The sequence below is a fragment of the Apus apus genome, chromosome 1 (assembly GCF_020740795.1).
Source record: "Apus apus isolate bApuApu2 chromosome 1, bApuApu2.pri.cur, whole genome shotgun sequence".
In the NCBI taxonomy this organism is placed as follows: Eukaryota; Metazoa; Chordata; class Aves; order Apodiformes; family Apodidae; genus Apus; species Apus apus.
Window position 1 is genome coordinate 24,507,197 of NC_067282.1, and position 27,870 is coordinate 24,535,066.

At 36.4% G+C, this 27,870-nt stretch overlaps 1 protein-coding gene across 3 annotated transcripts in view; it reads left to right on the forward strand.

Moving 5' to 3' along the window:
- The window catches only part of NBEA (neurobeachin), a 476,649-nt gene that overhangs the window by 264,037 nt on the left and 184,742 nt on the right, over positions 1-27,870 (forward strand). For all 3 annotated transcript variants that reach the window (XM_051608523.1, XM_051608522.1, XM_051608521.1), the window contains one exon: positions 16,335-16,459. In XM_051608523.1, the coding sequence (XP_051464483.1) occupies positions 16,335-16,459 (125 nt within the window). The remainder of the gene's footprint in view (positions 1-16,334; positions 16,460-27,870) is intronic.

Here is a 27,870-nt window from a genome sequence, read left to right on the forward strand (position 1 = left end):
AATGGAAGTTTTATATATATAGAAACAGAATGCTTTTTGGCTGTGAACAAGAACACATTTGTTCGGGGGGATGTCTCAAAACCACACAAGTAAATTTTGACAGATTCAATGTGAAACTAGAAGGAGCAACTGGCTTCTTGGTTCATAGTTCAGCTTTACTATTCCATGGATACTGCTGTTTAAAGGACAGTAAGATGATAGTGCTAATAAAACAATAGTAGATGATTATATATATCATGCTTTGATTGGTATGTGCAATTTGGGACCACATCACTAACTGCAGAGATTACAGAACATCTACATAAAGACAAGGATGCTTCAAGTCAAAGACAATATGAGTATGATGGTCTGGGAAAAGAAAGGCTCACAGAAGGTCTTCACTTATATATATCTGTCCAGAAAACAATACAGAGGAAAGAAATTTCATCTGCTACTAATAGGACAAGGACCCCTATGCTAGTTCAGTTAAACATTAGGAAAAAAAAATGGCACAGCTTTTGAGCAATACAGAGTACAGGGCTGACATGTATATTCACCCACCTGGTCCCATGTTGCTTTGGTTGCTTAAATAAAGCATGAGATAGACGAAAGCTATTCTAGAACTATATTATTGTTATTTATTTAATGAAAAGTCCCATAAAGCATGACATGAGAATAGAATCTACATGAATTTTCTTTATGAAAGATTAATAATCTTTCAGAGTGATTTAGCAGCTTTTCACACTGGTGTCAATTCAGCTTATTTCTTACTAGGCATGTAGGAAGCTTTTGACTTTTTTGGCTTTTTGGTTTGGTTGTTTGCTTCTTAAAAATAACTGCTTTAGAAAGCAGAAAAAAAGCTAACAAAATAATCTCAATTAAAGTCTTATTTGTTTGTAATGAATAACAATTTCTGTGTATCTTTACCTATCATTGTTCAATCTGTAGTATAAAAAAAATGCATTTATATTCTACCAGTAGCTTAAAGCATTTCCTCAAATTTTGGTGGAATATGTCCTGAAACATATCTCATTTTAAATATGTTATTGGTTTCAGTGGGATTTCTCATAGGCTTATAGTCAAACTCAATTCTTTTTAGAATTTGTCCTAAATTATATTTTTTTTCCTTTAAAATATGCATATACTAAACCACAGATTCAGATTCTCCAAAATAATGTTGATACTTTAACATCATATTAAGCATAATAAAGACCATTCTGGTTTTAAGTATGGCTACTACTAGTCTCTCTCAATTGCTCTAATAACATAGTCTGATTTTTGAGACTGTCAGCTTTTCTTTTTTTCTCAATTGCTTGAATTAGTTTTTCTTTCCTGAATGTATGTAATTTTATGTTCATTATTTTGTATCAGTTCAAAATAATTGTGTTTCCAGTAGGAAATTCACAGTGTTAATCTGGGGATTTTGAATACTGTCTCTCTGATTCTCTGTTGCTGTTTTATAGCAAAAAATCCTAAGTCCATTCTTCAAAAGAGGAACTTGGACATTTTTTTTGTTTTCACAGAGGAAGTGATTTCTGTGATTTTTTTGTATTTTATATTTCAGGAATCCCTTTAGCAAGTCAATCAGATGATGAAAAAACATCTTTGTGTAACTTTTACTTGTCGTAATATAAGACTGGCACAAGTCAATCAAACACTTTCTCCAATTCTCTCATTTAACAGGATCCATACAGCCTATCTTTCTCTTTTTCTCTATCCTGCCTCTTGGATTTTGCTCATTCATGTGAATTCTCTGACCTGATCCTTCCCTTGATAATTCAATGCAAGTCTTAGATGCCAGATTCTTTTGTGAAAACCCCAGGTTTTTACTTTCTCTACTGTTGAGACCTTTGTTACTTGAGACAAGAACAGCAGGATTCCTATCACCCAAATTTTCCCAAGGTGCAACTAGTTCTCTCTGTCACCTATGAAATGAGCTTGGGTTGATTGGTTGAATGTCAATAATGTTGACATCTTAAGTTGGATAAAAGGGACTCAGCTCAGCTCTCATATGGCATAATTCAACAACCTTAATCTTCCAGTAAATTACAACTGTTAATCCTTGTATTATCTTCCCAATAATCAAACTGTGCCTCCCAGACTGCAAGAAACTAAAACAAACGCTACCAGGTTATAGGCAATTTGGTGCCTGTAGAAAAAGCAGCTTCCAGAAATAAGGGGTTTAGTGAACCTTGCAGCACCTTCAAACATAATTTCTCCTGAGATTCACGGAGGAGATCTGGAGCAGCTAAATGAAGCGAGAGGTTCCAAAACAATTAAGTTGGTGAAGAAGGGAGCCAAGTTAGTCATTAGAAACTGGAGAACCTCTGAGGCTGTCATCACCTGCTCCAAGACACATGTGACTTTTCAGTACTGCAAGAGCAACTCTTTGCCAAGGCCTGTGTCACAAGGAGCTTTGGCAGAAAATATTCTGGATTATCCAAATTCACAGCTCAGAGAAAGTAAACCAAGAAATAGCATCACCAAATTGCCTTTGAACCCAGGTACAGACTGAGTCTAGCTCCATTGTGTCTCACTTTCTCCCACTTTTGAACTACTCCTAAAATACTGTTTCTCCTTAACTCAGAGCTTGTATTTCACAGTCATATGAAGTTTTTGATTTTTGCTTTCTTGGATCAGGAAACTTGGCTATTCATGCTCTGAAGGGAGAGCAGCACGTCCTTCTGTTCCCAGATATATGGTTCCTTCTTCCCCCATCAATTGTCTGTTTCAGTACTGATCCAGTCATAAAGCTTTTATTTCTGGCATAATAATAGATGGGTTTGAACTTCTTCTTTCTCATCTTCCATGCAAACTATGTCAATAAAGTCTTAAAAAAAACCAAACCACCCCAAACCTGCAATGAACACGTAAAGGATGAAATCAGCTTAATTAGAAAGGCTGAGGTTTGTGATTCTACACAGAAAAGTCGTGGGGGTTTGTGTAAATTATTAAACTAGTGCTACTGATTTTTCTCGAACTGTAGTATTCATTTAAGTAAGAACATACAGCCAAATATAGCCAAGTATACATTCTACATTATATTTGTAAAGCATATACTATAGGAAATAATATTACACAATATCAACTGAACTATGAAAGTCTATGGAAAATGCCAAAAATACATGTGGTCATGTCACACATGTGTGCTACAAAGGAAAAATCAGCTGTGCCTCATGACTGTCACACAGAATTATGCAACAGATTAAGTAGCTAAAAGAAAGGAAAACTTGAAAAGTATATCCAGAATAATGGATTGTCAAATACTTTGTATACAAAAAATTCTTTAAAGCGTATGCTGCTTTTTTTTCTAAAACCCACAAAAATAGGTGTGTTTTTTTTCAAGACAGAGGACATTTTAATTCTTTGTTTTGGGGTGGGGTTTTTTTGTTGGTTTTGTTTGTTTGTTTGTTTGTTTTAACGTAGTGTCTGCTTCTTCTCCCATGAGTTTTGCGGAGCCAAAAATAAATTATTAGGTCATGCTGATATATTTTGGGATGCTTTATAGAAGCCTGTTTCTATACTTCTAAAGAACTTCTTGACTGTCAGAAATAAAATATAAATAGAACAGTTTTGATTTACTTGCCAAGCTGGTTTCTTAGCTCTTACAAAAATTCCCAGGAACAAAAAACAATATTGAAAAATAAGATTCCTTCAGCATTTATTTAATAGTATTGTAAACACGGTCTCTATTAAAAATTCCATAGTACTCATGGCTATGCCACTTGGCAAATGTTTATTTCATCAATATAAGTTGCATTTGTGGATAGGAATAACTGTTTATACACCACTCAAGACATATCCACTAATTGGAGCTGCATGTCATGGTTTCAATTCTTAAGAACAATATTAGGGTTAAAGCTAGATCTGGGTTAAAGCTAGATGTGTGCTTTGTCTTAACTTATGCTGTATTCCAGATGATACTTAGGAGAAAAAAAGTATGTCCCAAAAAACTTGCAGAAAGTGTGACCCTTCAGACTTATATAACTTTTGAATTAAAAGATTCCCAATTACCAAAATTGAAACAGCATTTTACAAAAATAATTATTATGTTAAAATAGCATTTTATGAGACTTGCATTTTAATAAACAGCTCTGCATGATGGAAATTAATTGCCTAGGTAAAACTATTATTTATTTATTAGTTTTCAATTACTGTTGCCGTTCATTAGTAGGCCTCAAGAAAATTAATTATTTCATCTCAATGCCAGGTTTATAAGTTAGCTGTCTTGAAACAGTTGCAGGTTGGATAATTTGTAAAGGTTTGAAACAGTAATTCATTATGGGTTTTTAAGAAATAGTATTTAACAAAAAAGAACCCTGTATGTCTTAGTTTTAGAGAAACAATTTTTAAATATTTGTATAAAACATGTTTTCTTTATTCTAATTAAAAGTTGTGAGAGACAAAATTTCTATTTCTGGATGTTCTAGGCTTTGAGCTGTGACAGAAGTCTCAACAGTCACAACAGGGGTAATTAATGATATAAGGAGTCCTATCTGTCTACGTCAATTCTGCTATTTATGTTAAAAGTCCAGCTCTGGATTTTTTGACACGCCATTGCTGGTTTGCTTTGAAACTGAACTGTAGTTTCTATGCTCAGTAGCTTCTTCAGTAGTTCTTTCACAAGAAATTCAGACACCTTAATCTGTGAATCTGGAATGGAGCATGGAGTTGGGGCAGCATCCTCAGCAGCAGTCACATACCTTATCCCTACTTACAAGTCTGAGCCTTTAGTATTTGACCTTTAAGTAAGACAATGAGGCACCAGAGGTTTCAAGAGCTTCCATAAGCTTGCTTACTTTGGATGCCTACTTTGAAAAAACAGGATTATTTTTTCAGTTGTTCAAGCACATTAACCCTAACTGAAGCAACTGCTTGCTAGTGTTTGACTCTTCTGGAATTGCAGGTAAATCACAAAAACCTAGATTTTTTTTTTTTTTTTTTTTTTTTTTTTTTTTGAGGTGGTAGGACCCTGTTGTCTCTAGCTTTGTAATGACAGGCATGTAATGATTGGACAAGGTGTAATGGTTTCAAGGTAGAGAAGGGTAGATTTAGGTTGGACATTAGGAAAAAGTTATTTTCTATGAGGGTGGTAAAGTATGGGAACAGGTCTCCTAGAGAGGTGTTGGAGGCCCCATCCCTGGAGACATTCCAGGTCAATCTTGATGGGGCTCTGAGCAATCTGTGTGAGATGTTCCTGCTTACTGTACGGGGGTTGGACTAGATGACCTTTAGAGGTCACTTCCAACCCAAGACATTCTATGATGCTATGTATTTAATGTAATAGATATCAATCTTGAAACAAAGAGTAAATTGGTTTTCTTATAAGAAGTGCCTGTTTCATCCTAACAGCTGCAAAATCTCAGAAATTCTGTAATGTGCTGATGTGGACAGTATGGAGATGACATTTACATCAACCTTAAGTGGGACCCCAACCTCCAACTTTGCTTGTCTGAGTTCTTAATGCAGTGGTGTTACTGCCATTCAGAATCCAAAGAGCAGATGGATTCTTTTTCTTTTTGGCAATGGTAATGGAAGAACCTAATTGTGTTCATTTCACTCAGGAGCAAAATATCCAATCATTTACATAAGTAGATAAGATAGTATCCATGCAGAAGGCAAAGGAGGAGGGTGTCTCTGTGAGATTTGAATAAATCATTCCCTCCATCTTGCCTTTTCAGTACTGGAACTGAACCAAGCAAATAACACTAAAAAAAACCCCAACAGTTTTTTGCCCCGACAGGACAAGAGTTGGTTTGGGGAAGCTTGGGTTTTGGTTTTTTTTTTAATTAATTTCTGTGCAAGGAAGTCGGACTAAGATGCTATACTGAAGGCAAAGCATAACTACAATAGAGAGTTCTTTTACTTTCCACTGGTCTTAACACCAGTTTATGTGTTTTTTTCTGTAAACAATTGTTCACCTTCCCATGGCAGAACTGAGTTGCCATGCTTCTGACAGAAATGCACTTTGGTATTCTCGGCTGAAAAACTGAACAAAAGTAGTGAGCTCTATTATCAGAGAAGTGCTGTCCACAGAATTGTTGCTGAAAGAGTCTTTGAAGTTTGAAGCTCCAGGAGATTAACTACATTGAATACTTAATTAAAAAATAAAATAAAAACTTTAATTCTATAAATATGTTGGGTTGTATCATAAGAACCTTACCTGTTGAAGTTAACCTTGTTCAAAAACCAGCATCTTTGTGCATTAGTTATCCTAAACCATTTTTCGTTTAGTTTATTAAATGGGTGATTTACTTTGTTAAGATAGAGATAAGTTATTTTCTCATATACTTACCTGATTACTTATGGTTTGTAGCTTTAAAATGGCAAAATACTTTCCAGATAATTTTGCAAAAAAGTTGTACTATTTCTTGAGGGTGCCCACTTTGATTATTCTTTTAATTTGATACACAAGCTGCTTAAGAAGCAAAATAATATTGCTACCAGCAGGTGGAATACTTGTACAAACAGTGGGATTTTTTGGGTTTTTTTTAATTAAAAAGTAATCAGAAAACAGTATTTTGGTTAAGTCTTTTGGTGAAAAATTCTGATAGTATAAGTTGCTGTGAAAATGTCTGATATTTTTACCTCTTTTTTTTAATTAATAAAAACCTTCAAAATTTTTCATTTTGAAATTTTATTTTCTTGTATTTCTTCACAGCAAAAGTACATAAGCTGGTGTCATGGTACCTGTTTCTGATGTGATGTTATAACAATAGTTAAAACGTAAAATAAATAGGCTTTTTTTCTTGAAATTGGAGGACAATTTGCTAAGCAGTTCCATTTTTGTCTCAGTGGAACTTGTAGATATTTCTACATTTTTAATAAGAAAAGCTGTAAACTTAGCATGTATACATTTTACTTAATTTTAGCCATGTACAATTATGCTTCTTGTCTAAGTCATTCTGTCTCTTTCCAGTTAAGAAAGAGAGAGGCAACCTCAATACATCATTCTTTCCATCTCAGAGTTTGTTATACTGTGGTGTCATAGTAGAATCATAGGGGTTGGAAGGGACCTCTGAAGATCATCAAGTCCAATCCTCCTGCTGCAGCAGGAACACCTAGGGCAGATCACACAGGAACATGTCTAGATGGGTCTAGAAAGTCCTCAGAGGAGACTCCACAAGCTCTCTGGGCAGCCTGTTCCAGTGCTCCAACACCTTCCCAGTAAATTTTTCCTCATGTTGAGCTGGAACTTCCTGTGTTGTAACTTGGTGCTGTTTCCCCCTTATAATATCTTACTAAGTGTTCTGAGATATCATGACATAACAAAAAATGCATTAAAAATAAAAATGTCCTAAAATAGTGTGTATGCTTTCAATACGTTTTTAAAAAGTGAATTTTACCCAAGCTTTCCTTTATCCAAAAGTTTAAAAAGGGTTTTTTGGGCTTTGAGGGGTTTGTTTTTTCTTTGTTTGGAGTGATGACAACACATTCTGAAATAGTAGAAAGGTTCCAAACAAGAAACCTAAGTTAAACCACAGAACATTTTTCCAACCACTTTATTTTCCTTTTCTTCAAAGATTGTATTAGCATATGTCTTAATTTTAGTAACCTAATAATTTATTGCATTTAGTATTTCAATTGCATTATTGCATTTAGTGTTACAATTTATTATTTCTAGAATGTGGTGCATTTGCATTCTACTCTTATTGATATTTTATTACTAAGAAAGCCATTGAGATTCTGGTGAGTCAAACACTGACAATTTATGCATTCACTTTTTACGTTGCACCAGTTGTTCATTCAATGTCATTGGATTAACTAAAACAAACCAAGTATAAAACTTGAGGAAATCTTAGTCTTTCATTTAGCAGTACTACATGTAGTGCCCTACTATTTCACATCAGTATTTTGATAGATTTGCCAAAGTTATCTTGCACTAACTTTATGTTTTATATTAAATCAGTTTGATAATTAAAAATATTTACTTTGGTTTAGTTTTACTTTGTAGATGTTTGAGTTATTGTCATTTCCATTGCAAATTTTTAAGAAGTATGTGACATTTTTCATTACGTTTTTTTCCAATATAGCTGTATGTATTGTTAGTCTTATTTCCCTAAAAGTACTGCTTCTTCGTGTAAGTTTACTACTGATTAATACTATAGCAGGCATTCCAAAGTGAACAGCTCATTCTGGAATCTGAACTTTATGAAAAAAATCTAGCCAATCAGGATAATTGTTAGCCCTTCTATGTGTGTGTATCTGTTACCAGTTTGTTCCTTCAGACTCTATGTAATACATTGAAATCCCCATTCCCTTTACAAATTGTCTGCATTTTATATAAATTTTTATGATCTTTAGAGGCAAGTTATCTGACCATACAATATAATCTGGGAACTAACTGCCTTAGAAGTTTCAGGTACTACCGTAGTGAAAAGGAGCATCTCTATGGCCACAATCTACCTTTCACATCTACTGTCATTAGTCTCCTTTCTGGTGTCTCATCTAACTGAAGATTAAAACATCTGGAGAGATTTCTGTTTTCAGCTTTCCCTTTCTATTTTTCATCTTTTGAATTTCAGTGTCCTCAATTTTTTCACTGAAATTCAGTCATAAAAGTTTGAGGAGTAGGAGGTTTTCCTTAAGTGTGTGTATGAAACACACCCTTTTTCCAGGGCCTTAAGATAATAAAAGCCACATAAATCACTCCACTCTTTTCTGACAAGGATGCTATGCAATTATTAGAAAATTATTCTCCAGTTTGATGGATCTTTAATCCTTAGTCATCTTCTAGTGGGTTTTGCTCTCTTTTCATTTGTAGCCAATTCTCTGTTCCTCCTGGCTTTGTCCTTCATTATTAATGCAAGACCATTTAGTAACATGATCATAGGACAGAAACTGTCTTGGCAGTTTTGTTTTTTGCTTTTCAAAGGTGACTCATCTGCTGCTTTTCTGATGATCAGTTGTGGTATTTGCTGTTACCTGGAGTTCCTCTGTGCTCTATTTCATCCTTGTTTCAAAGTCCAAATGAAAAAGCTTCCCCTCCACCTGAACCTTGCAGAACTACAACACACAAATGCCAATCACTGTAAAAGTTTGCAGGTTTATGAGTTGCATTCATCCTTCACAAGTGTATACAACTTCAACATTTTTTATTTCCTGTTTTAAAAACTTTTACCATTCTCCAGTCTCCAGAGGGAAACCTGTGAGTTAGCTATTATGTACTCTACTGGTAATTTGTGCTGCATGTATTATCAATTGTGTTAAAAGCAACCATTTTCTACTTTTTCTGTTGCCCAGGGAAGTCGTGGAAGGCCCATCCATGGAAGTGTTCAAGACCAGGTTTGATGGGGCTTTAAGCAGCCTGATCTAGTGGGAAGTGTCTCTGCCCATGCAGGTGACATTGGAACTAGATGATCTTTAGGGTCCCTTCTAACTCAACCCATTCTATGATTCTGTGAAAGTAATCATGGAACCCCACAAATCAGGCCTAATTGTCACAGATTTCTGAAGTTCACTGCCTTAAACAAAAGTAGCTCAAATTCACAAGTCTCAAAATACTAGATTATCAACAGATCTTCTTGACAAGCCAGTATTTATCTATTTATCCATCCCTAATTATTTGCATGACTTTCTCTTCCTATCCACTTCCACAGTTATTTCTCTTCCACTAGTTTCCATAGTCATTAGTTTTGTTGTCACATATCTGTTTCTTAGAAACTTACAACTTCTCCATTTTTTCCAGCTCAATGTTGCTTTTTCTTCACCAATCAATGATTACACTTCAGACCTTTCATCTATGCTTTTCAATTTCTTTGCCCCCCAATCTGCTGTCCTTATGGTTTCTCATTTCCCAGTATCATGGAAAATATTGCTGGCGGAAACCTTTGAATTTGTCTTTCTGTTTCACTTTTGCTCCAGTAAACTTATTCCAATAAATTTTATCTCTTGGTTAGAGCCTATTACTTTTTTCTTTTAATTCCTGGCTATCTAACTCTATACTTTTCCGTCAAGTCCCTTTTCATTTTTAGAGCTCTGACTTTGCATTTCAACTCAAATTTTACCAGTCATTCCTGTCTTATGTCTTTTCTCATTTTAGTTTTTCACATTTTGGCAGCCCTACACAGGAGGTACGAAACTACCTCTTATCTCTCACGACACTGCTGAATGCAGCAGTGCTGGCATGCCTTCTAGCCATGCTGCTGGAAAGTAAGTCATCTAGCTGGGCTGCTGTGCTCCCCACACCGCCTCCTCCAGCTGGTAGTGACTAGGGCACTAACTGCTCAAAGTTGCAGGGAGCTCCTTTGCTTTGTCTCTCATTTCTACCCATGCTGGTTTGCCACACTGATGAAAAATACACGATAAATTGGAGAAAAACCCAGTGGTCACTGACCATCCAGCCATCCCCCAGGAAATGCTATCCTTAACCAACAGCCTAGGCATCTCTTCTTTGCCCACTGTCACAAACTCACTTTCATCACCATCCCCCAATATTTATTGTGAGTGCCCTCTCCACCAGCTTCTTACATTCTTCTTAATGGTGTGTCCTTTTGCTGTTACGTCACCTCACCTGTTTGTGGACATAACTTCCTCAAATTTTACTGATAACCTAAGCTTCCAGCAATCCATGTATTATCCATGTGACTTCCCTAGGACACATCTGCCCACCTTCCTTCAAAAATTACAGTAGGAAACTTCTCACACAAGAATTGAGTCAATATAGTTTTCATAAAAAAATAAATTTTCAAATATTAAATGTTACATCAATTTCCCTGAGTATTTAGCATCCTTCTGCTTAAAGGCTCTTTTTCTGAGACTTTTTCCCTTCTACTCTGAAATTCTGCCAAATACTTTTCTGATGTTTCACATTAACAATTCTTGTGCATGGGTACTTAGAAGAAAAAAATACACACTTGTGTTTGTAAAAATACCTAATTATTTTTTTTAACTCGGATTTATAATATTTTTACTATCTATTTCAGCTTTCATTGCATTAAATGTTTTTTCGGGTTCATTGATGTCTTTATTCCCTGTGTTGGTATTTCCAGTTTTTAATATTATTGGTATTATTTGTTTAGTATTATTCCATTTTTAGCATCTCTGGTTTTATTTCTGGTATTCTCTAGCATGCTCTATGGAAAAATATAATGGACCTTTGTGATTTTTGTAACTAGTAAAATCTTTTTTGTGTGTAGAGTAACTCTACTAGCCATGTTTATTAAGATTTCTGATATTTGATCTATTCATGTACAAAAAGGCTGTGGTTTTTTTTAGCCAGCATAAGGTAGAATGTGATTTTTGAATACCTGTCTCACCATCTTGATAAAACCAGCATTTTCTGTTTCTGTTTTGAGCACAGTCAGAAAAACCTTCACTCTAATACAATGTTTGTGTGTGTTGCTAGACCACTTCTGAACAGGATTTGCTCTTTCATGGTTACAGAAAACGTTGACTACTTAGATATTCTGGCAAATAGGTTTCTAATATATATTTCATAATTCATAATTTGTATGGTTTGTGTTTCAAGTTTACTTTTACTTACTTTTTTAAATGTTACAAATTTTATATTCTTCATTTTACCTTAGTAAATATTTAATCTTTTCAATATATATTTTTTCTCATTTCTCAAAACATAGTCAGAATTCCACTCTGTGAAAATAACTGGTTTTGCTTTTTAGAATATGTTACAGAAAACCAACCAGAACTAATTTTTAAAATTACAGATCATCACTTCCCTGTCTTTTCTATTCCATTCCCCAGTATTACAAAGACTGTGGATTGTCTGACATCCTTCCAGTCCTATGACCCACCTCTTTTTCCAAGTAACTTTGTCCCCTTCCCCCATGCCTGCAGGCTTTTTCCTCTTCATTAACATATTCGAACTTAATCTCTTCCATCTGGCAGCCCATCCTTTGAGCTGCAGTCTGAGGATCTTTTATGGACATGTGCACTGCTACTCCTGTTTGCGTTTTCCTCTAGTTGCTGTAGCTGTAGGTGACACACAGCAAACTGCATTTGTATTTGAACAGGAACTGGCTTTTGCAGCCATGGAGCTGATGTCCTGGACACTGCCTGCCCATAGGGTGGACAAAGTTTTGCTGTTCAGCACAGCTAATATTCATAAGTAAAAGAAAAGAAACCTTCCCAAACATTTATTTGGAGCTGTGGCTGAAGGTAGTGATTAGAAAATCTTTTCAAAAGTTGTCTTTAAAAAGTTGGAACTTCAGGGATATTGTGAAAAAGCAGGGAGGACTTTGCTGTTCAGGCTGGTGTGATATTCCTCTAAATTGTTTTGGTGGCAGAGAGCTACACCATTTCTCCTCTAAGAGGATAACAGATTGGGCTATCTGAAATACTTAAGTACACCTCAGTAATCTTTGTCCCCAGATATACAGGTGTGTTTGTTACGGCAGCAGAGAGTGTTATACAGAATTCTGGGCAGTTCTGAGTTTTAAAGCAACCTTCCCTTGGGAGACTTCAAAGCTGTTTGCTTTCACTTATCAAAGTCCACATTGGCTATCTGGGGTAGCATAAAACCACTTTACCTTTCCATCCTGTGCAGGCCTTTAACAGGATAAAATACTGTTAAAAGTAGGAGAATGTACACAGCGAGCTCCTAAGCAGGCATCAGTGATGACAGTGAAATAGAATTTGTAATCTTTCAATAAGTAAAATAGGACTTGTTCCAATAAAACATGTACATCTGTGTATGTGTAAACTGTGAAGTATTGCGCATCTGAAATTTGGGATCAAATTCGCAACATACACAACACTCAAAATAAAATTTTCATTGTCAATAACCTTTTAATATCTCCAGTTTCATACCAGCCCTCATTGTGGTAAGGATGATGAAGTTTTAAATTGGATTATTTTACAGTTTGTAAGGAACTTACCTTGACAGTTAAAGTCATGGTGTGAACTTCTTCGGGTCATGTGTTTCAGGGTGCACTTCAAATAACTCTTCAGTTAAAATGATATGCATATATTTCTTTTTTGAAGTATGTAGGAGTAGCTCATGAATGATGCTATAAACTTTCAGTTCTTAAAAGGAAATTCATTACAGTATGCTTAATATGCACTTTTTCATTCTAACAAGTCTGATTCAAAATGTCACAATTATTATAAGATATGGGGGAATGAGAAATTACATGTAATCTAGTTGGCTGTGGAAATAAGGATTATTAATAATGCACATTATTAAGAAAAGTAAAGCTTATTGAAATATGGTACTTATTGCAGAAATAATTTACTGAAATGACTTGATTTAGTCAAGTCACTTCTAGGAAAAAAGGGTTGTAGCAGAAAGAGATGTGGACAATTTGCGGGCATGCTCTCTTCTAGGACTGCCTTGTGCCCAGTAGTGTTAGAAAGTGTAGTTCCTTATTTACAGCCATTATTAAGAGCTGCATAACAGCTACCTAAACTCCTGAAAAATCTTAAAGCCTGAATAATCTCCACAGGAGAATGTAAGTATTTCTAAAGTACTGTAATCTCGAGTTAGACAACTTAATACTGATTCAGTCCATAGCTCTGGACTTTTAAAGCAGGAAAATTCTTTGTGTTAGGCTGGAGCTTGTAGCCACAGTATTCTACTTACTAGTGTCTTCAATCTAATAAAAAAATGTAATAATATAACTTTTTAGAAACATCCCACAAATGTATCTGTCTGTAATGAAAGTGATGAAACTTGGCCTTTCAGGCATCTGCTTTCTTGCTAAGAATAGGATAGGAGAAAATGTCTTACCTTGTTATTTAGCTCGAAGAGTCAAGGATAAACTGAGAATAACTGGTTAAGATTCAGAAGTCTTGTGTTTAGGGTTCAGATACCATCTTCCAGTATCCGGAAGTATATAATAACAGTGTCAGATAGATTCCTGTAGAAAACTCTGGAAGAAGTTTCAGTCGTGTTTCAAAAAGCCATATTGTGATTACAAATAAGGTTTGTGTTCTATTATTTTTTTTTTAAATATTTTGCACCATTATTATGTGCATCAACCTTCAATCCCTGATGAACTTGTTACCCTTTTTTGGATCCCCAAAATAGACTTTATCCTCGGGCAATTTCATCACATTTTACTTATCAGTTCATTAAAGTAGTGACTTTAAAATCTGGTTTACTTTCTGCTGATACTATACACTATTCTTCAGACTGATTAATGAAATAAATGGATTATTAGATTAATGGATTAATGAATTATCAGATAAAATTAAAATATATATTTTAGTGTATGAATATTTATTAATTTCATAGAAAAGTTTTTAATTCTTGCATAATAATGCCATTCTAATCAACTTAACAGTTAATATCTTAACATCTTTTTCATCATGACTTACTCTTAGAAGTAAAATCACTACGATTAAAAGCCTTTGGAATTATCTTTGATATAATTTTAAAACTAGAATTAAGACTAGTCTAAAGCAAGGAGTCTTTAAGTTTTGTCTTTTAAACATGGGGCAGTTGTGTGCCCATTTTTGCATTCATATCACATAAGGTTCAAGGGGAATTAGCAACCACAGTAAAATTATTCAGTGCTCAGAATGTAGGAGGAGAAATGATGGACTGATACTTCAAGCTAGCACATCTGTGAACAAAAAGTGTGTCATAGTACAAAAACCAGTGTAGGCTATTTTACTTAGCAAAAGATAATTGACACTCAAGATAGCAAGCTATTTCTGTCTCATACCATGCAGGTCAGGCCATTAATGCTGCATCTTCCCTCTGTCAGAGTTCAGTCATTGCCTCACCTTTACTCAAGATGCTCTGAACTGCTGTGAGGAAGCATCTCCCATTGAACTCCTGAAGTTTCCTTCTTCCTACACTGCCTGTAGATAAATAAAATGCCTTTTCTGCAAGGCCGCAGTGAGGACCTTCCTGCAGACTGGAGTACACAGTGGAAATTTCATTCAGAATGCAAAAAAATCCCATTGACTAAAAATGATGGTGTACTGCTTCTGAAAATTTGCAAGTGGCTGGAAAGTATACAGCTACATCCACCCCCTCAGTGCTCTGCCCTCCAGAACCTCCAGGTCTCATGACAGCAGTTAGCAAAGTTGGACAAGAGCTCATGCATGCATGAAAAAAAGTAGTTAAGTGGACTATAAAAAATGAAAAGATCTACTCTACATTAGCATATTTCTAATTTACTCTGGAAATGGTTACCATTGCATAGCTTCTCAAAGTGAAGGCAATATAGGAAACAGTGTCTGAGCTAACACCTAGGAAAATCCAGCAGAAACATAGCCCATACTCATGAGTTGAAAACCTTTTTTTTTTCTTTTTTCTTTTTTTAAATTCTTTTTTTTCTCTGCCTGTTGCCCATGCATGTCCAGGAGTTCTGCAGGTAGACTGAAAATTATTGGTTTATTGAGGTGGTTCCCTAGTTATGGTCTGCAAGGTCATTATCTACAGAATCATTTTCAGTGTGTAGTGTGTTCAGTTAGGAGCCTGATGATAAGGATGCATCCAGAAACATTTGAGGTATTTGATAGTGATACAAAAAGTTTTTAAATGTTGGCTTAAAACACAGCTTTGCCCAAATATCCCGTATATAAAATTGATGTGGGAGATGTTTGTCTTGAAAAGGTCAGGAAGTTGTCTGAGCGTGGAGCTGCTCATTTCTTTAGGTAGGATTATATATGTGTATGTTTTGATTTGAATATATGCTAGCATTTAGCTTATACCATTCTATGAAACTTTAATATTGCTTTTGGATGTAAAAAGGAAATGTAAGGCAAAGAAGGCCATGGTTGTTAATGGCTTGTATTAGCTGGAAGCTATAAAATCATCCTAGTACTCTTTTAGTGCTGGAATAATAATTTACCAAGACAATTACCACATGGTGAATTTTTTTTTTCTGCTCTAATTCAGTGTTATTAATAATGAATAAAATTGCAATTTTCTCAGGTTGCTAGGGGCAGTGGGGAATTATTTCAATGAATATTTCAGCACATTAGTTTAATCATAGTTCCACAAAATTCAAGTGGGCAATATTTTATACTTCTAAATTCAGTCTGCTAAGGGACCTTAGTCATTAAATTGCAAACTATTTGCACTGAGGTCCACTCTATGATTTACAGGCCTTGTTAAAAACACTGTAAAAGAAAGCAAGCTGTGCCATTAATACTTGTAATTTGATGCTGCATTTGTTAATGGGCTCAGTGTGATTAATGTTTTTAGCAGCAGGCAGAACATTTTGAGACAGGCAGTGCTGAGGTTTATAGTAAATGCATGTAAAGAAATGTTAGAATATTGTTTTATAGAATATAAATATGATAAATATAAGTTTTAGTAGTATTTGTTTTTATAAGATTGTATTTCTGAAATAGAAAACACTAGTGGAATTATACCATCATGTATGTAAACACAGTTCAAGCTGTGGAAGGTGCTGATGTGTGTGTTCTTTATTTCGTAGCCAACTGCATGACTTCTGGCGCTTGGATTACTGGGAAGATGATCTGCGCCGGCGGAGGCGATTTGTTCGCAATGCTTTTGGGTCTACTCATTCTGATGCTCTTCTAAAAGCTGCTGTGGAATATGGTCAGTATTAACTTCGCTTAAAAATATGTCTCAGGATCTTTTGCTTTGTGCCCGTGAATCCATGTGTGCCTTCTTCTCTAGGCACGGTGCTGAAAATTCCTAGGACAACATGTTCTTAGGAAAGTAATTATTTTCAATCCTTAACACTTTAATGAACCAGAAGACTTGAGCTTGCAGGCTGTTAAATTCTCTGATCCTCAAGGGATTCACATTATACCTCTCTAGCATTCCCAGATGCTAAGTTTGAGATGCTGGTTGAAGTGAACTATTCTCTCTGGAGTGACAAAACAGAACTGTTAAGCCATCAAACTAATATGCTGTAATAGTTCCATTGGAGCCCTTTCGTGAATGAGAAATCAACTGATTTTTAAAAAGACCTGAAGTTTTATCCTGCTATGTGTAATCTCAGCCAAACTATTTTTCCTGCAAATCATGGAATACATAAGAACTTATTTAAAATAATTATTTAAAGGATGCTTGTGATTTGAATAGTGAAATGACTGCATAGAAACTTCAGGAACTTGAAGACGAGATGATGATTGATTTTCATGGAGAGGTAGCTGGAATCTAAGAGGAAGGAGGAAAGTGCTTACAAATTCCCTTATATAACCTAAAAGTTTCATATGTTTAGTGACTGCTGCTGTCACCAGAAGTTCTGAATATGGTAGATATGAAGCTAACTGTGAGACCTACATATTTCACCAACTTCACAGGTTGTTGAGGCAAATAGCAGGGATTCAAACAAGGTTAGACATAGAAATGAATATCTGAGTGTGCACTTATACTAGTTAGTGTAATTTAATACTTACTTAAATGTGCAGGACTTTAGGTCATACACTGTTCATAAGTTGATTAAAGGAAGGTGTTTCCCCCAGTAGTATATAGTATTGTATATTTGACAAAGGGTTATTTTCTCCACATTCTTCCAAAACATCAAAATAGAGATCTTATGAGAGGCAGATGCAAAACTGTGCTGATTGCTGTGTTGTTTTTGTAAGGCAAATCATCATCAAAACCGCAGGTTTTGTGCATTATTCAGGCATAGGAACCTTTTAAAATATTCTCATTGATTAGTAGGTTTAATTTTGGGTGTTATAAACTAGCCTTAAAACAGGAAGAACTGTTATTTATGAACTATTACAGTTTTAAGCTTTGATATTACTATCCTGTTTTTAAAATAACAGGAGCTTTCCATTTACTGAGACTTTGTTTCATGCCTTTATAGCAGGCATGTTGTATCTTTGGGATAAGATGGTACTCAGAGGATGCTGGAAATGGTTTTGGGCATTTTTTTATGTGATCTATAACACAAGTTGCACTTAAACAGTTTCAGTACGTTGCAAAAATTGCTTCCATTTCTGTAGTTTCTGTGTTGAAGTATTTTTGTGCAAATGACAGCTGCCTGGTAGTAGAGCTAGCCTGCAAGGCAAAGCTACAATCAAAATAAACAGAAAAACTGCAGTAGTTATAGTTTCATATTGGATTGCTTCAATATAATTTTGTGCTACCACCTGTTATTGCATTTAACATATAGGAAAATTAAAGCTCAGGTGTATTTAGAGGTGGTATGCATCAAACTCAGTGGTTGCATAAAAAGTACAGTAGCCTGAAGTTGTCCTATTTGCAGAATTAAAATAAATAAATCTAACTTTTCATATACTTATTAAAATTAACATACGACATTTTAGAATAGCATGCATTAAAGTTGTAATTCATGGACTCTATCTAGATGTACTTACTTTTCAGAGGCTTAAGCCTTTGGATTTTAGTACTGAAACTTTTAGCTGACCTTTCTCTGTAAGAAAACATCCTTAACACTGATGTTATTTTTCTGCCTCTTGGTGTTACTAATGAGTTGAATAATTTATGAGGTTGTCATGTGAAAAGGATTTGGTGCAGTTTGATGTACTTTTAGCCTCTGGTTTTGGAATGTGATTAAGAGCTGGAGGGAGATTTTTTTCCATAGGGCTTAACTTTCATTGTAATTTTTTATTAGCTTTGTTTTGATGATTTTGTTTGGAACAGTTTGATAGTAAAATGCCCCTAGCTTCCAAAACTAAGCATGATATCACGCTACAGAAGGAATTCAAAGCATCTTTTAAAAATCTTACTGCATAGTTTTCCAGTTCCTGACCTCAGATACTTTGTGAGAAACAAACTATTCATCAAGGCAAAAACTGTTGGGCTTTTGTTATATTAATAGCAACTTTTCATTTTGACTGAAACCTCTAGCACAAGTAAAGCTATTTTGAGCATCAGTACAATAGTGGAAACATCTTACAAGGTTTTTTTAGCTGTGTTGAGTGTCAGTTATCATTTAGGATTTTGTGCATAAATATTGTGGTGGAGGAATGTTTAGTCAAAGCCTAAGTCAGCAAGCTCCTCAGTGTCTACGATCAAAGGCATCAACTTAAATAGGTCTGATCAGGCATTGCAGAAGAGGGCAGGCAGTTTCAGCTGAGCAAAAATCACAGAGTAAAGATGACAAAATTAATCAGTCATTTCTTTGGCAGTAAATAATAAGATATGCTGAGGATTGCAGATGAGAGAATTTCCAGATTCCTTGGAGATGTGCCTGCTTAACACCTGATACATCTAAGCTTGTGCAGCCATCAAGATATGACCTTGATATATAAAAAAAGTGCTCTACAGCTACTTTAATATTAAATCAGAGTGGATGTTGGATGTATGGATACTGTAATTATATAATACTTGCAGTCATCAAGGATCAGAAGAGTCTTGGAAATGAAAACTGTCTGTGATCTGTATGTTTGTTTTAGAGAAGTAACAAATGTTAAATTCTACCTTTAAGAATTTAAAAAAATATAAAAGGTAATTTTAGCTGATAAGTGACTTCTTCCTGAAGATAACATTATATATTGTCTACTACCGAGAAACAGTATTTTCTCAAAAAAATTCTGTTACAAGGCAAGTGGGTGAGGCTTCTATTTAACTACAGTCTGTTGGCCAGCCACTGTATGCATGTTCAGGTGTCTGGCTTTGATAAAAAATAAACTCTACTTCTCTTCCCCAAATTTTACTACCAATAAATGCCTTAAATATGCAGATATGACCCAATTCACAGTGATTCTATACATGGTGAAAGAACTGTCTCTTCCATTTAATCACCTTAACAGTTTACAGTCACTGGAGATTAGTATTGAGTACAGTCACTGGAGAGACTACTGTACCACCCTGCCAGTGAGACAGAATACTGCTCCACAAAGGTAATCTTAAGAGCAAAACAGTTAATTTATTAAGCTTTGATGCTCCAGTCTTTAAAGATTCTGATCCACAAACCATTTGCATGTAGTGGGGGTCCAAGAAGGCCATATTTTCTAGTCTGAACTGGAGGCAACACACATAAGTAAATCAGTGCCTGTGTTCTAAACGTATAAGCTGTAAGCTGGTCAAATATTTCTAGTATAGAAATTGTATTCTAGTATAGAATATTTGACCTGTTAAGCTGATTATCTGACAGATCCTAAATGCATAGAATGAAAAAGAAAAAAATATGTAAAAAGAGAGAAAAAATGAAAGAAAGAAAAAAATTAGATTAAAAATTTAAAAAGCCTGCATAATGTAATATGTAGTACATTCAGGTTTTGAAACAAAACTACAGCTATGTCTTATATTTGCAGTATGGCAATTGCTTTTTTACCTGCATTGTTGAATTTACTCATTCCATTATGTATTGGGATATTTAATTAACAACCTTATTTCAAGAGTGATTCTAGCTGAAGCAGACTGTGTATGGCTCCTTCAGTTCTAAGTTAGTGTTCTAAGTTTCAGCAAATGCTGTGTGTGCTCATCATCAGAAATACGGTTTTGTTACACACATGGATTTAAAAAGCATCAGGTTTTAAAATCTCAGCTCTTCAAATCTACTTCATGAAAGCAGCTGGATTTTGATAGACTTTCAAAGAATTGCAGACAGGGTTCTTTCAGGCTGCTGAAGGACTTACATTCCCAGAACATGTAGCTTCAAGCAACCACTGCTGCCTTAAAAGAAAGTCTGGAGCAGGTTCCCCGCTAGGAAACTGGGAGTCTGAAAACCATAGAAAACCTTACTGGAACCAGAGACTGTCTTCAGAAGGATTCTGAGTTTCCCATGAACTCCAAAGGAAGATTCCATTTTTGAGGGTGCACAGTGCTAAAGGAAAATGAAGCAAGATGAACTTTCAGTAAGTGTAGCTCTAGAACAACCCCTCAGTTCTGAGAACTCCAAAGCCGCTGATTCCCACAGGTCCTGAATCCCATCTCCTGCTCTGCTGGGCTCCCTGCGTTCTGCAGTCAGTATTAGGACAAAATAGGGGGATAAGGCTCTAGATAAGCTGATTACAAGTTGGTTTAATTTTACATGCACCAAATGTTGTTCCAGAAAGCTAAATCAATGTTTTACAAACAAGCTTACTGTGTTATTTTCAGATGATAACACATTTGAGGAAATCAAAATGAGCTGACAATGCTCAATTTCATCATCTCTATTCAGAAGCTTAGCTGTAAAATCAATTGCTTTATTCTAGGAAGTCTGAATGGACGCCTAAAACCTAGTCTTCATTTTGAGATAACCCTGCATTTTAGGTTCTACACTTCGATATTAGGTTGTTGACACTTAATGATGTTGCTAACAACCTAGAGGTGTTTTTCATTGGTGAAACTACCACCAGTAGTTACAGTAAATTCAAAACTGTATTTTCAAAGTTATTGTGTAAATTGTGTATTTCTAAAAACGTTAATTTACTGTTTCTCAGCTTCATAAAGTCCTCTGACTTCATCATCTTCACTCTATCTTTTGTCTGAGTTTGTTGAAAATGCCTACCATATTTCCAGAACGGTTTCAACAACAGTAATTTCAGAACCACCTTTAAGAAACATTTTTTTTCCAGTAACTAGTGCAAAACTAAAAGGAAATTGATGACAACAGATATTGGATCACCACTTACCAACGTTTTATTAGCAAGCCCTCTAAATACATAAAAATCAGTTACTTTTCCAGGTGTATCTGCAATAAGAGCATTCCATATGTACCACGTAAGAGATTAAAGACCAAATGATGCTTTCAGTTTTGTCTATGAAATATTGCTTTCTGTATCTATATCTATATTTATACCTATATAATCCATATCTATATCTATATGTGTATCTATATCAAAAGGTTTTTATAGGGTTGAGTTTGTAGATCTTTTTGTAGGCTTACTTTTCCTTCTAAACCGATGGAGATATTATTCAGATGTTCTTTGTTTAGCCCAGTGGGGAGAAGTCTCAAGGGAGCCATTCAGTTCAGTATCTTTCCTGTTGGGAGAAAATGAAGAAGATGTCAGATTCTTCTCAGAGATGCCCCGGTGACAGGATGAGGCAACAGGCACAAACTGAAATACAGAACATTCTATTTAAACATAAGTAAAACTTTTTTTTTTTTTTTTTTTTTTTTACTGTAGTGGTAGTTAGACAGTGGAGAAGGTTGTACAGAGAAGTTGTTTAGTCTCCATCCTTGTAAATAATGAAAACCCAGCTTGCTAGGGTCCTGGGCAGCCTGCTTTAAGCGTCCCTGCTTTGGACAGAGACGTGGACTAGATAATATCCAGAGATGCCTTCCAGCTTCCAGGATTCTATGATTCTTATAATGAAGCCAGAGCTTAAAGTAAACAGTTGCCAGAATTCAATAATATTATAGAGAATATATGGATTAATAATATTATATAGACGACATAGATTAATTATATATCAATGTTCAAGACTGATCTTCATATGTAATTTCTCATGGACTTAAAACCAAAACAAAGCAGAAACATTTGATTGGTACTAGGAATGTAGTCCTCTACGAGTTACTTTAATCTTTATAAAAGTTTTTGAGGAAATGTAGATTTACTTATCACAGAACTACAGAATGGTTGTGGTTGGAAGGTGAAGAAAGGTGACTGTCGTGATCTGCGACTTGTTTATTTCCTTTTTGGAGAGATTTTGTCAGGATCTGCCAAGAGGTCAGCATGTGGCTCTCGCCTCTCGCAGAGGAGCAGTGAGCTTTCACTGACTTTTAGGGTGACACACTTGTCTGGTACTCACTGATGTTCCTAATGAAAGCAGCTGACACCCGATTAGAATTTACAAATATGCAGTTTATTAAAGGGATAAATAAATCAATTTGGGGCAGGAGGTTCAAAGAGGTTAATCAGAAAACAATAATAACAATAATAGAGAATAATGGAAAAACAACAATAATACTGTATCAAGGTAATTTCAATTAACAACAACATCACCACCACCCCAGCAATTTAAGGAATAACAATGACAATACCAATAAGGAGAAGGAAAGGAATGGGAAAAGAGTAGGTGGGGGGCGTACCTGACAGATTGTAAAAAGGAACGTGGAGACTAAGGGGCCGGGTAAATGGGTAAGGAAGAATCAGGGGCAAGTAAATGTTTGCTTTTTACTCAAATCCTGAGATGGTCAGTTGTTCTATAGGTTTTCACTGTCTTCCTGCCTCACTGGTGGACAGATTTAATCTAAATGGAAACCTTGTTCTGTCACCCCACTCAAGCACACTTGATTTCAGTCTGTAAGTAACACAAGTTGACAATTAATTGTGAACAGTTTTAAGAAATAGCATCCACTTTATGAAGAAAAACTCCATATATGTTACTTGATGTTCAGTGCTGAGCATTTTAAGAATATGTATGCGGTCTTTAAATCATTAAGGTTAGAAGGGACCACAAACCATCAAGTTCCAACCTCCCTGCCACAAACAGGGAACCCTGCCACTAGACCAGGTTGCACAAAACCTCATCCAACCTGGCCTTACAACCTCCCTGGGCAACACATTCCAGGTCCTCACCACCTTTATAGTGAAGAATTTATTCCTAATATCTAACCTAAATTTCCCCTCTCTGAGTTTAAAACCATTACACCTAGTCCTATCACTGTCTTCTCTGATGAAAAGCCCCTCCCCATCTTTCCTGTAGGCCCCTTTCAAGTACTGGAAGGTGCTATAAGGTCTCCCTGGAACCTTCTCTTCTCTAGGCTGAACAGCCCCAGCTCTCTCAGTCTGTCTTCATAGCAGAGGTGCTTCAGGCCTTTGATCATCTTGGTGGCCCTTCTCTGGACCCTTTCCAACAGGTCTATATCCTTCTTGTGCTGAGGGCTCCAGAAATGTACCCAGTATTCCAGGTATGGCCTCACCAGAGCAGAGGGGCAGAATCACCTCCCTGGCCCTGCTGGCCACACTTCTTTTGATGCAGCCCAGGATGCAGTTGCTCTCTGGGCTCCAGCACACACTGGTGGCTCATGTCCAGCTTCTCATCTAGTACCACCCCCAAGTCCTTCTCCTCAGGACTGCTCTCCAGCCATTCTTCCCCCAGCCTGTATTTGTTCCTGGGATTGCGCCAACCCAGGTGCAGAACCTTACACTTGGCCTTGTTGAACTTCATGAGGTTGGCCCTGGCCCACCTCTCCAGCCTGTCAAGGTCCCTCTGGATGGCATCCCTTCCCTCTTGGGTGTTAACCACACCAAACAGCTTGGTATGGACAGCAAACTTGCTGAGGATACACCCAATCTCACTGTCCATGTCTCCAACAAAGGTGTTAAACAGCACTGGTCCCAATACTGACCCCTGAGGGACACCACTCGTCACCTGCCTCCATTTGGACACTGAGCCATTGACCACATCTCTCTGGGTGTGGCCATCCAGCCAATCTCTTATCCACTGAGTGGCCCATCTGTCAAATCCATGCCTTGTCAGTTTGCAGACCAGGATGTCATGCGTCAAACACCTTGCACAAATCCAGGTAGATGACATCAGTTGCTCTGCCGCCATCCACCATCTCTGTAGCCTTGTCATGGAAGGCCATGAGATTGGTCAAGCATGACTTGCCCTTAGTGAAGCCCTGTTGGCTGTCCCCAATCACCTCTTTATTTTCCATGTGCCTTAGCAAACTTTCCAGGAGGATCTGCTCCATAACCTTGCCAGGCACAGAGCTGAGACTGACCAGCCTGTAGTTCTCTGGGTCTTCCTTTTTCCCCTTTCTAAAAATAGGGGCTATGTTATCTTTTTTCCAATCAACAGGAACCTCACCAGGCTGCCATGACCTATCAAATATGATGGACAGAGGCTTAGCAATTTCATCTGCCAGGTCCCTCAGGACCTGTGGGTGAATCCCGTCAGGTCCCATAGATTTATGCACCTTCAGGTTCTTTAGATGATCACGAACCTGCTCTACACCTACAGTGGGGGGTAATTCACTCTCCCAGTCCCTGCTTTCACCTTTTGTGGCCTTTGTGTTAAGGCTGGAGCACTTGCCAGAGAAGACTGAAGCAAAGAAATCATTGAAGACCTCAGCCTTCTCAATATCCTGTGTTGCTACCTCTCCCATTTCCTTCAGGAGAGGGCCTACACTCTCTTTGGATGTCCTTTTCTCTCCAACATACCTAAAGAAGCTTTTCTTATTCTTCTTAACATCCCTGATGAGATCTAATTCTAGCAGGGATTTGTCTCTCCTAACCTGATCCCTAGCTGCTCAGACAACCTCTCTGTAATCCTCCCAGGATACCTGCCCTAGCTTCCACCCCCTGTATGCTTCCTTCTTCAGTTTGAGCTTTTCTAGGAGCTGCTTACTCATCCACACTGGTTTCTTGGAGTTTCTACCTCACTTTCTCTTAGTTGGGATGCAACCCTATTGGGCCTGGAGAAGGTGATCCTTAAATATTAGTCAGCATTTATGGGCCCCTCTTCCCTCCAGGATGTTATCCGAAGACACTGTCTTGAGCAGATCCCTGAAGAGACTGAAATCTGCCCTTCTGAAATCAAGGGTAGTAAGCTTACTGTGAGCCTTCCTTGCTCTTTTAATTATCTTGAACTCCACCATTTCATGGTCCCTACAACCTAAGCTGCCCTTGAGCTTAACATCCCTCACCAGCCCTTCCTTGTTGGTGAGGACAAGTTCCAGCATAGCACTTCTCCTTGTTGGTTTCTCAATTACATGGAAAAGGAAGCTTCCCTGTGTCATCATGTAAGTCCTCATTGCTGTTTCGTCTAAATGTGATCATGCTGCCAGTGAGGCAGGTGTGTAAACCATTCTGCTTCCCTTGGAGGACCTATAATAATAACAGTATTACAAAATGACCTTTCAGGGTATGAACCACCTTCCACATCTGATTGTGAAATCTCCAATGTACTGCAAATGGGTTTACATGCCAGTTGTGTGCCTGAAGAAGTCACAAAAATCTGTAGTTTTTTAAGTGTAGCAGTTTAAGATTTGCATCTACAGCCTTATAATTGTAGCCCAACAGTGCCATCCACTGCTTCTCCAAATAAAATTCCAAATATTTCTTCCTCATAGGGCTTTAGGGAAAATATGACATAATAATTTTGTCCTCTTCATATTTACATGGTAGTTATCAGATACAGAGGAAAATAAAATTTGTTTAAAGAAAGTCAAATAATAAGAGCTTGCATTAAGTATTGCTAGAAGGACCTGCAAAGCAAAATCCCAATTGTGTGAATAATTGCATCTAAAATACTACATTTAATTTGGGCTTCTTTCTAACCCCCTAAATAATAAATATATTCTCATCAAATATATCTACTATTATGATGATCATCATTCTTGTAACCCACTGTAATGTAATTAAAGACACCTTTCAAGGTGCAAACTGTAACGGAATTTGCTTAGGTAGAGAACTGAACACTAATGTGCTGAATCGTATTGGACACTCAATGTCCAAGCCTCTGCTGTCCAACTAGGTAACAAATGAGTTGCAGTTGCATCCAAACAGTCTTCCTCAGTCTCTAAATATCTGCTACCTGTTATATGCTGTTTCTAGCATAGGAATTTTCATAGCAGCTTCATAATAAGTTTTAAGTACAGATGCATGAAATAGTCATGTTTTTTTCTAATGATTTCCCCAAATCTTGAATGTCAGGATCTCTGTCTTGACTCTGATTCAAGCTTTCCACAGATGCAAATAGGATACGAAAACTTTTTTTTTTTTTCCTCAAAACCCTTGTGTTGGGTTTCAAATACCTTTCCTCTGAGATTTTCAAGTTATCTGGCATGAGCTGGGTTTTAGCTGCTATTACAGGTCTGAGCTAATAGATTTTACTGCAGAACTTTCTGGCTTTTTACCAGCAGTTGACATAACTACTTCTGTTTCTCTCTTCTTCATCTGAAAGCATATGACTCCAGAATGCTCTTGAAGTAATCAAATTGGCCTGCAAAACCATTCCTAAGACCTAAAAATTGCAACCATTGCCAGTCTTACAATTCTAGCTGCATTTTTCTCCTTTCCACCATTATATTTTCATGTCAAAAGAATACACAATATCTGTCCTGTCAAATTAAAGTAATTTACTTACCAAAACCAGTAAATTACTATGATGTGAAATATTTCCAAACCCTTCTGAAGGCTGTTTGCTCTATTAATTCTGTTCTATTGCTAATTGACAAAGAAATAGAAGTTATTGACCCATGTATATTCAGCATATCTCATAGAAACATTTTGAATGAACATTCTGTCTGTGAAAGTCTAATAATAGTCCTTCAGGATAGCTTTCACAGCTGGGTAAATGTACCTCTTGGGGCTCAGGTTTTACCATGTGCTTTTCTTAACTCCTATTTTTTATGCTTTAAGACTGTATATAAAGGAATAACAGCACTTTAAGTCTTCCTTGGCTGTAGTTAAAAGCACAAAATACTCCGTGTTTACGTTTCTCCACTCTTCGTATTCTTGATGTCTTCTTGACTGCAGGACTCTGTTCTCCATTTTGTATATGAGTAAGTGGAAATATGTATAATTTGTTAAGGGGAAAAGGTGTTTAAGAACACCAATAACTGAGTCAAAAAGCCAAAGCTGGGCCAAATGGGTCTAAAAGGCAAGGTAAAGTTCCACTTATGCCTGTATGGAGTAAGGTGGTTTCTGAAGACCTAGCTCAGGCAGCCAACCAAGCATATGGCTGAAATGGAGGACCATTATTTCAGCAGTGCTTCAACCATTGCAGCATAGATTAGAAGGTCATAGTTTTAGATTATAGATTTCAAAAGCCTTTACTCTCCCACTCTTTTTTACGACCAGTAGGAGGCATGACAGGCTTTCAGGCAATGGGCTAAGGTTTCTGAGAACCTCTGGGCTACTTGTAGGGTAAAAGATGGGTTAATTTGGTAGAGGCAGATTGCAGGAATGTCTTTGATACAGGTGGTTCCTTGTCTTTCACAAAACAACGGGATCACTATGTATAGATTATAAAACTAAAGGAATTAATTTTCAGATACAATATATTAAAAAATATTTTTATTATATTTGTATTACTTTACATTTATCATGTTTGAATTATCATAGAGGTTTTTTGTAAATAGTAAGATTTATGTACAAGAAACAAAGACATATATGTATGTGCACTGACTATTCTGTATCCAT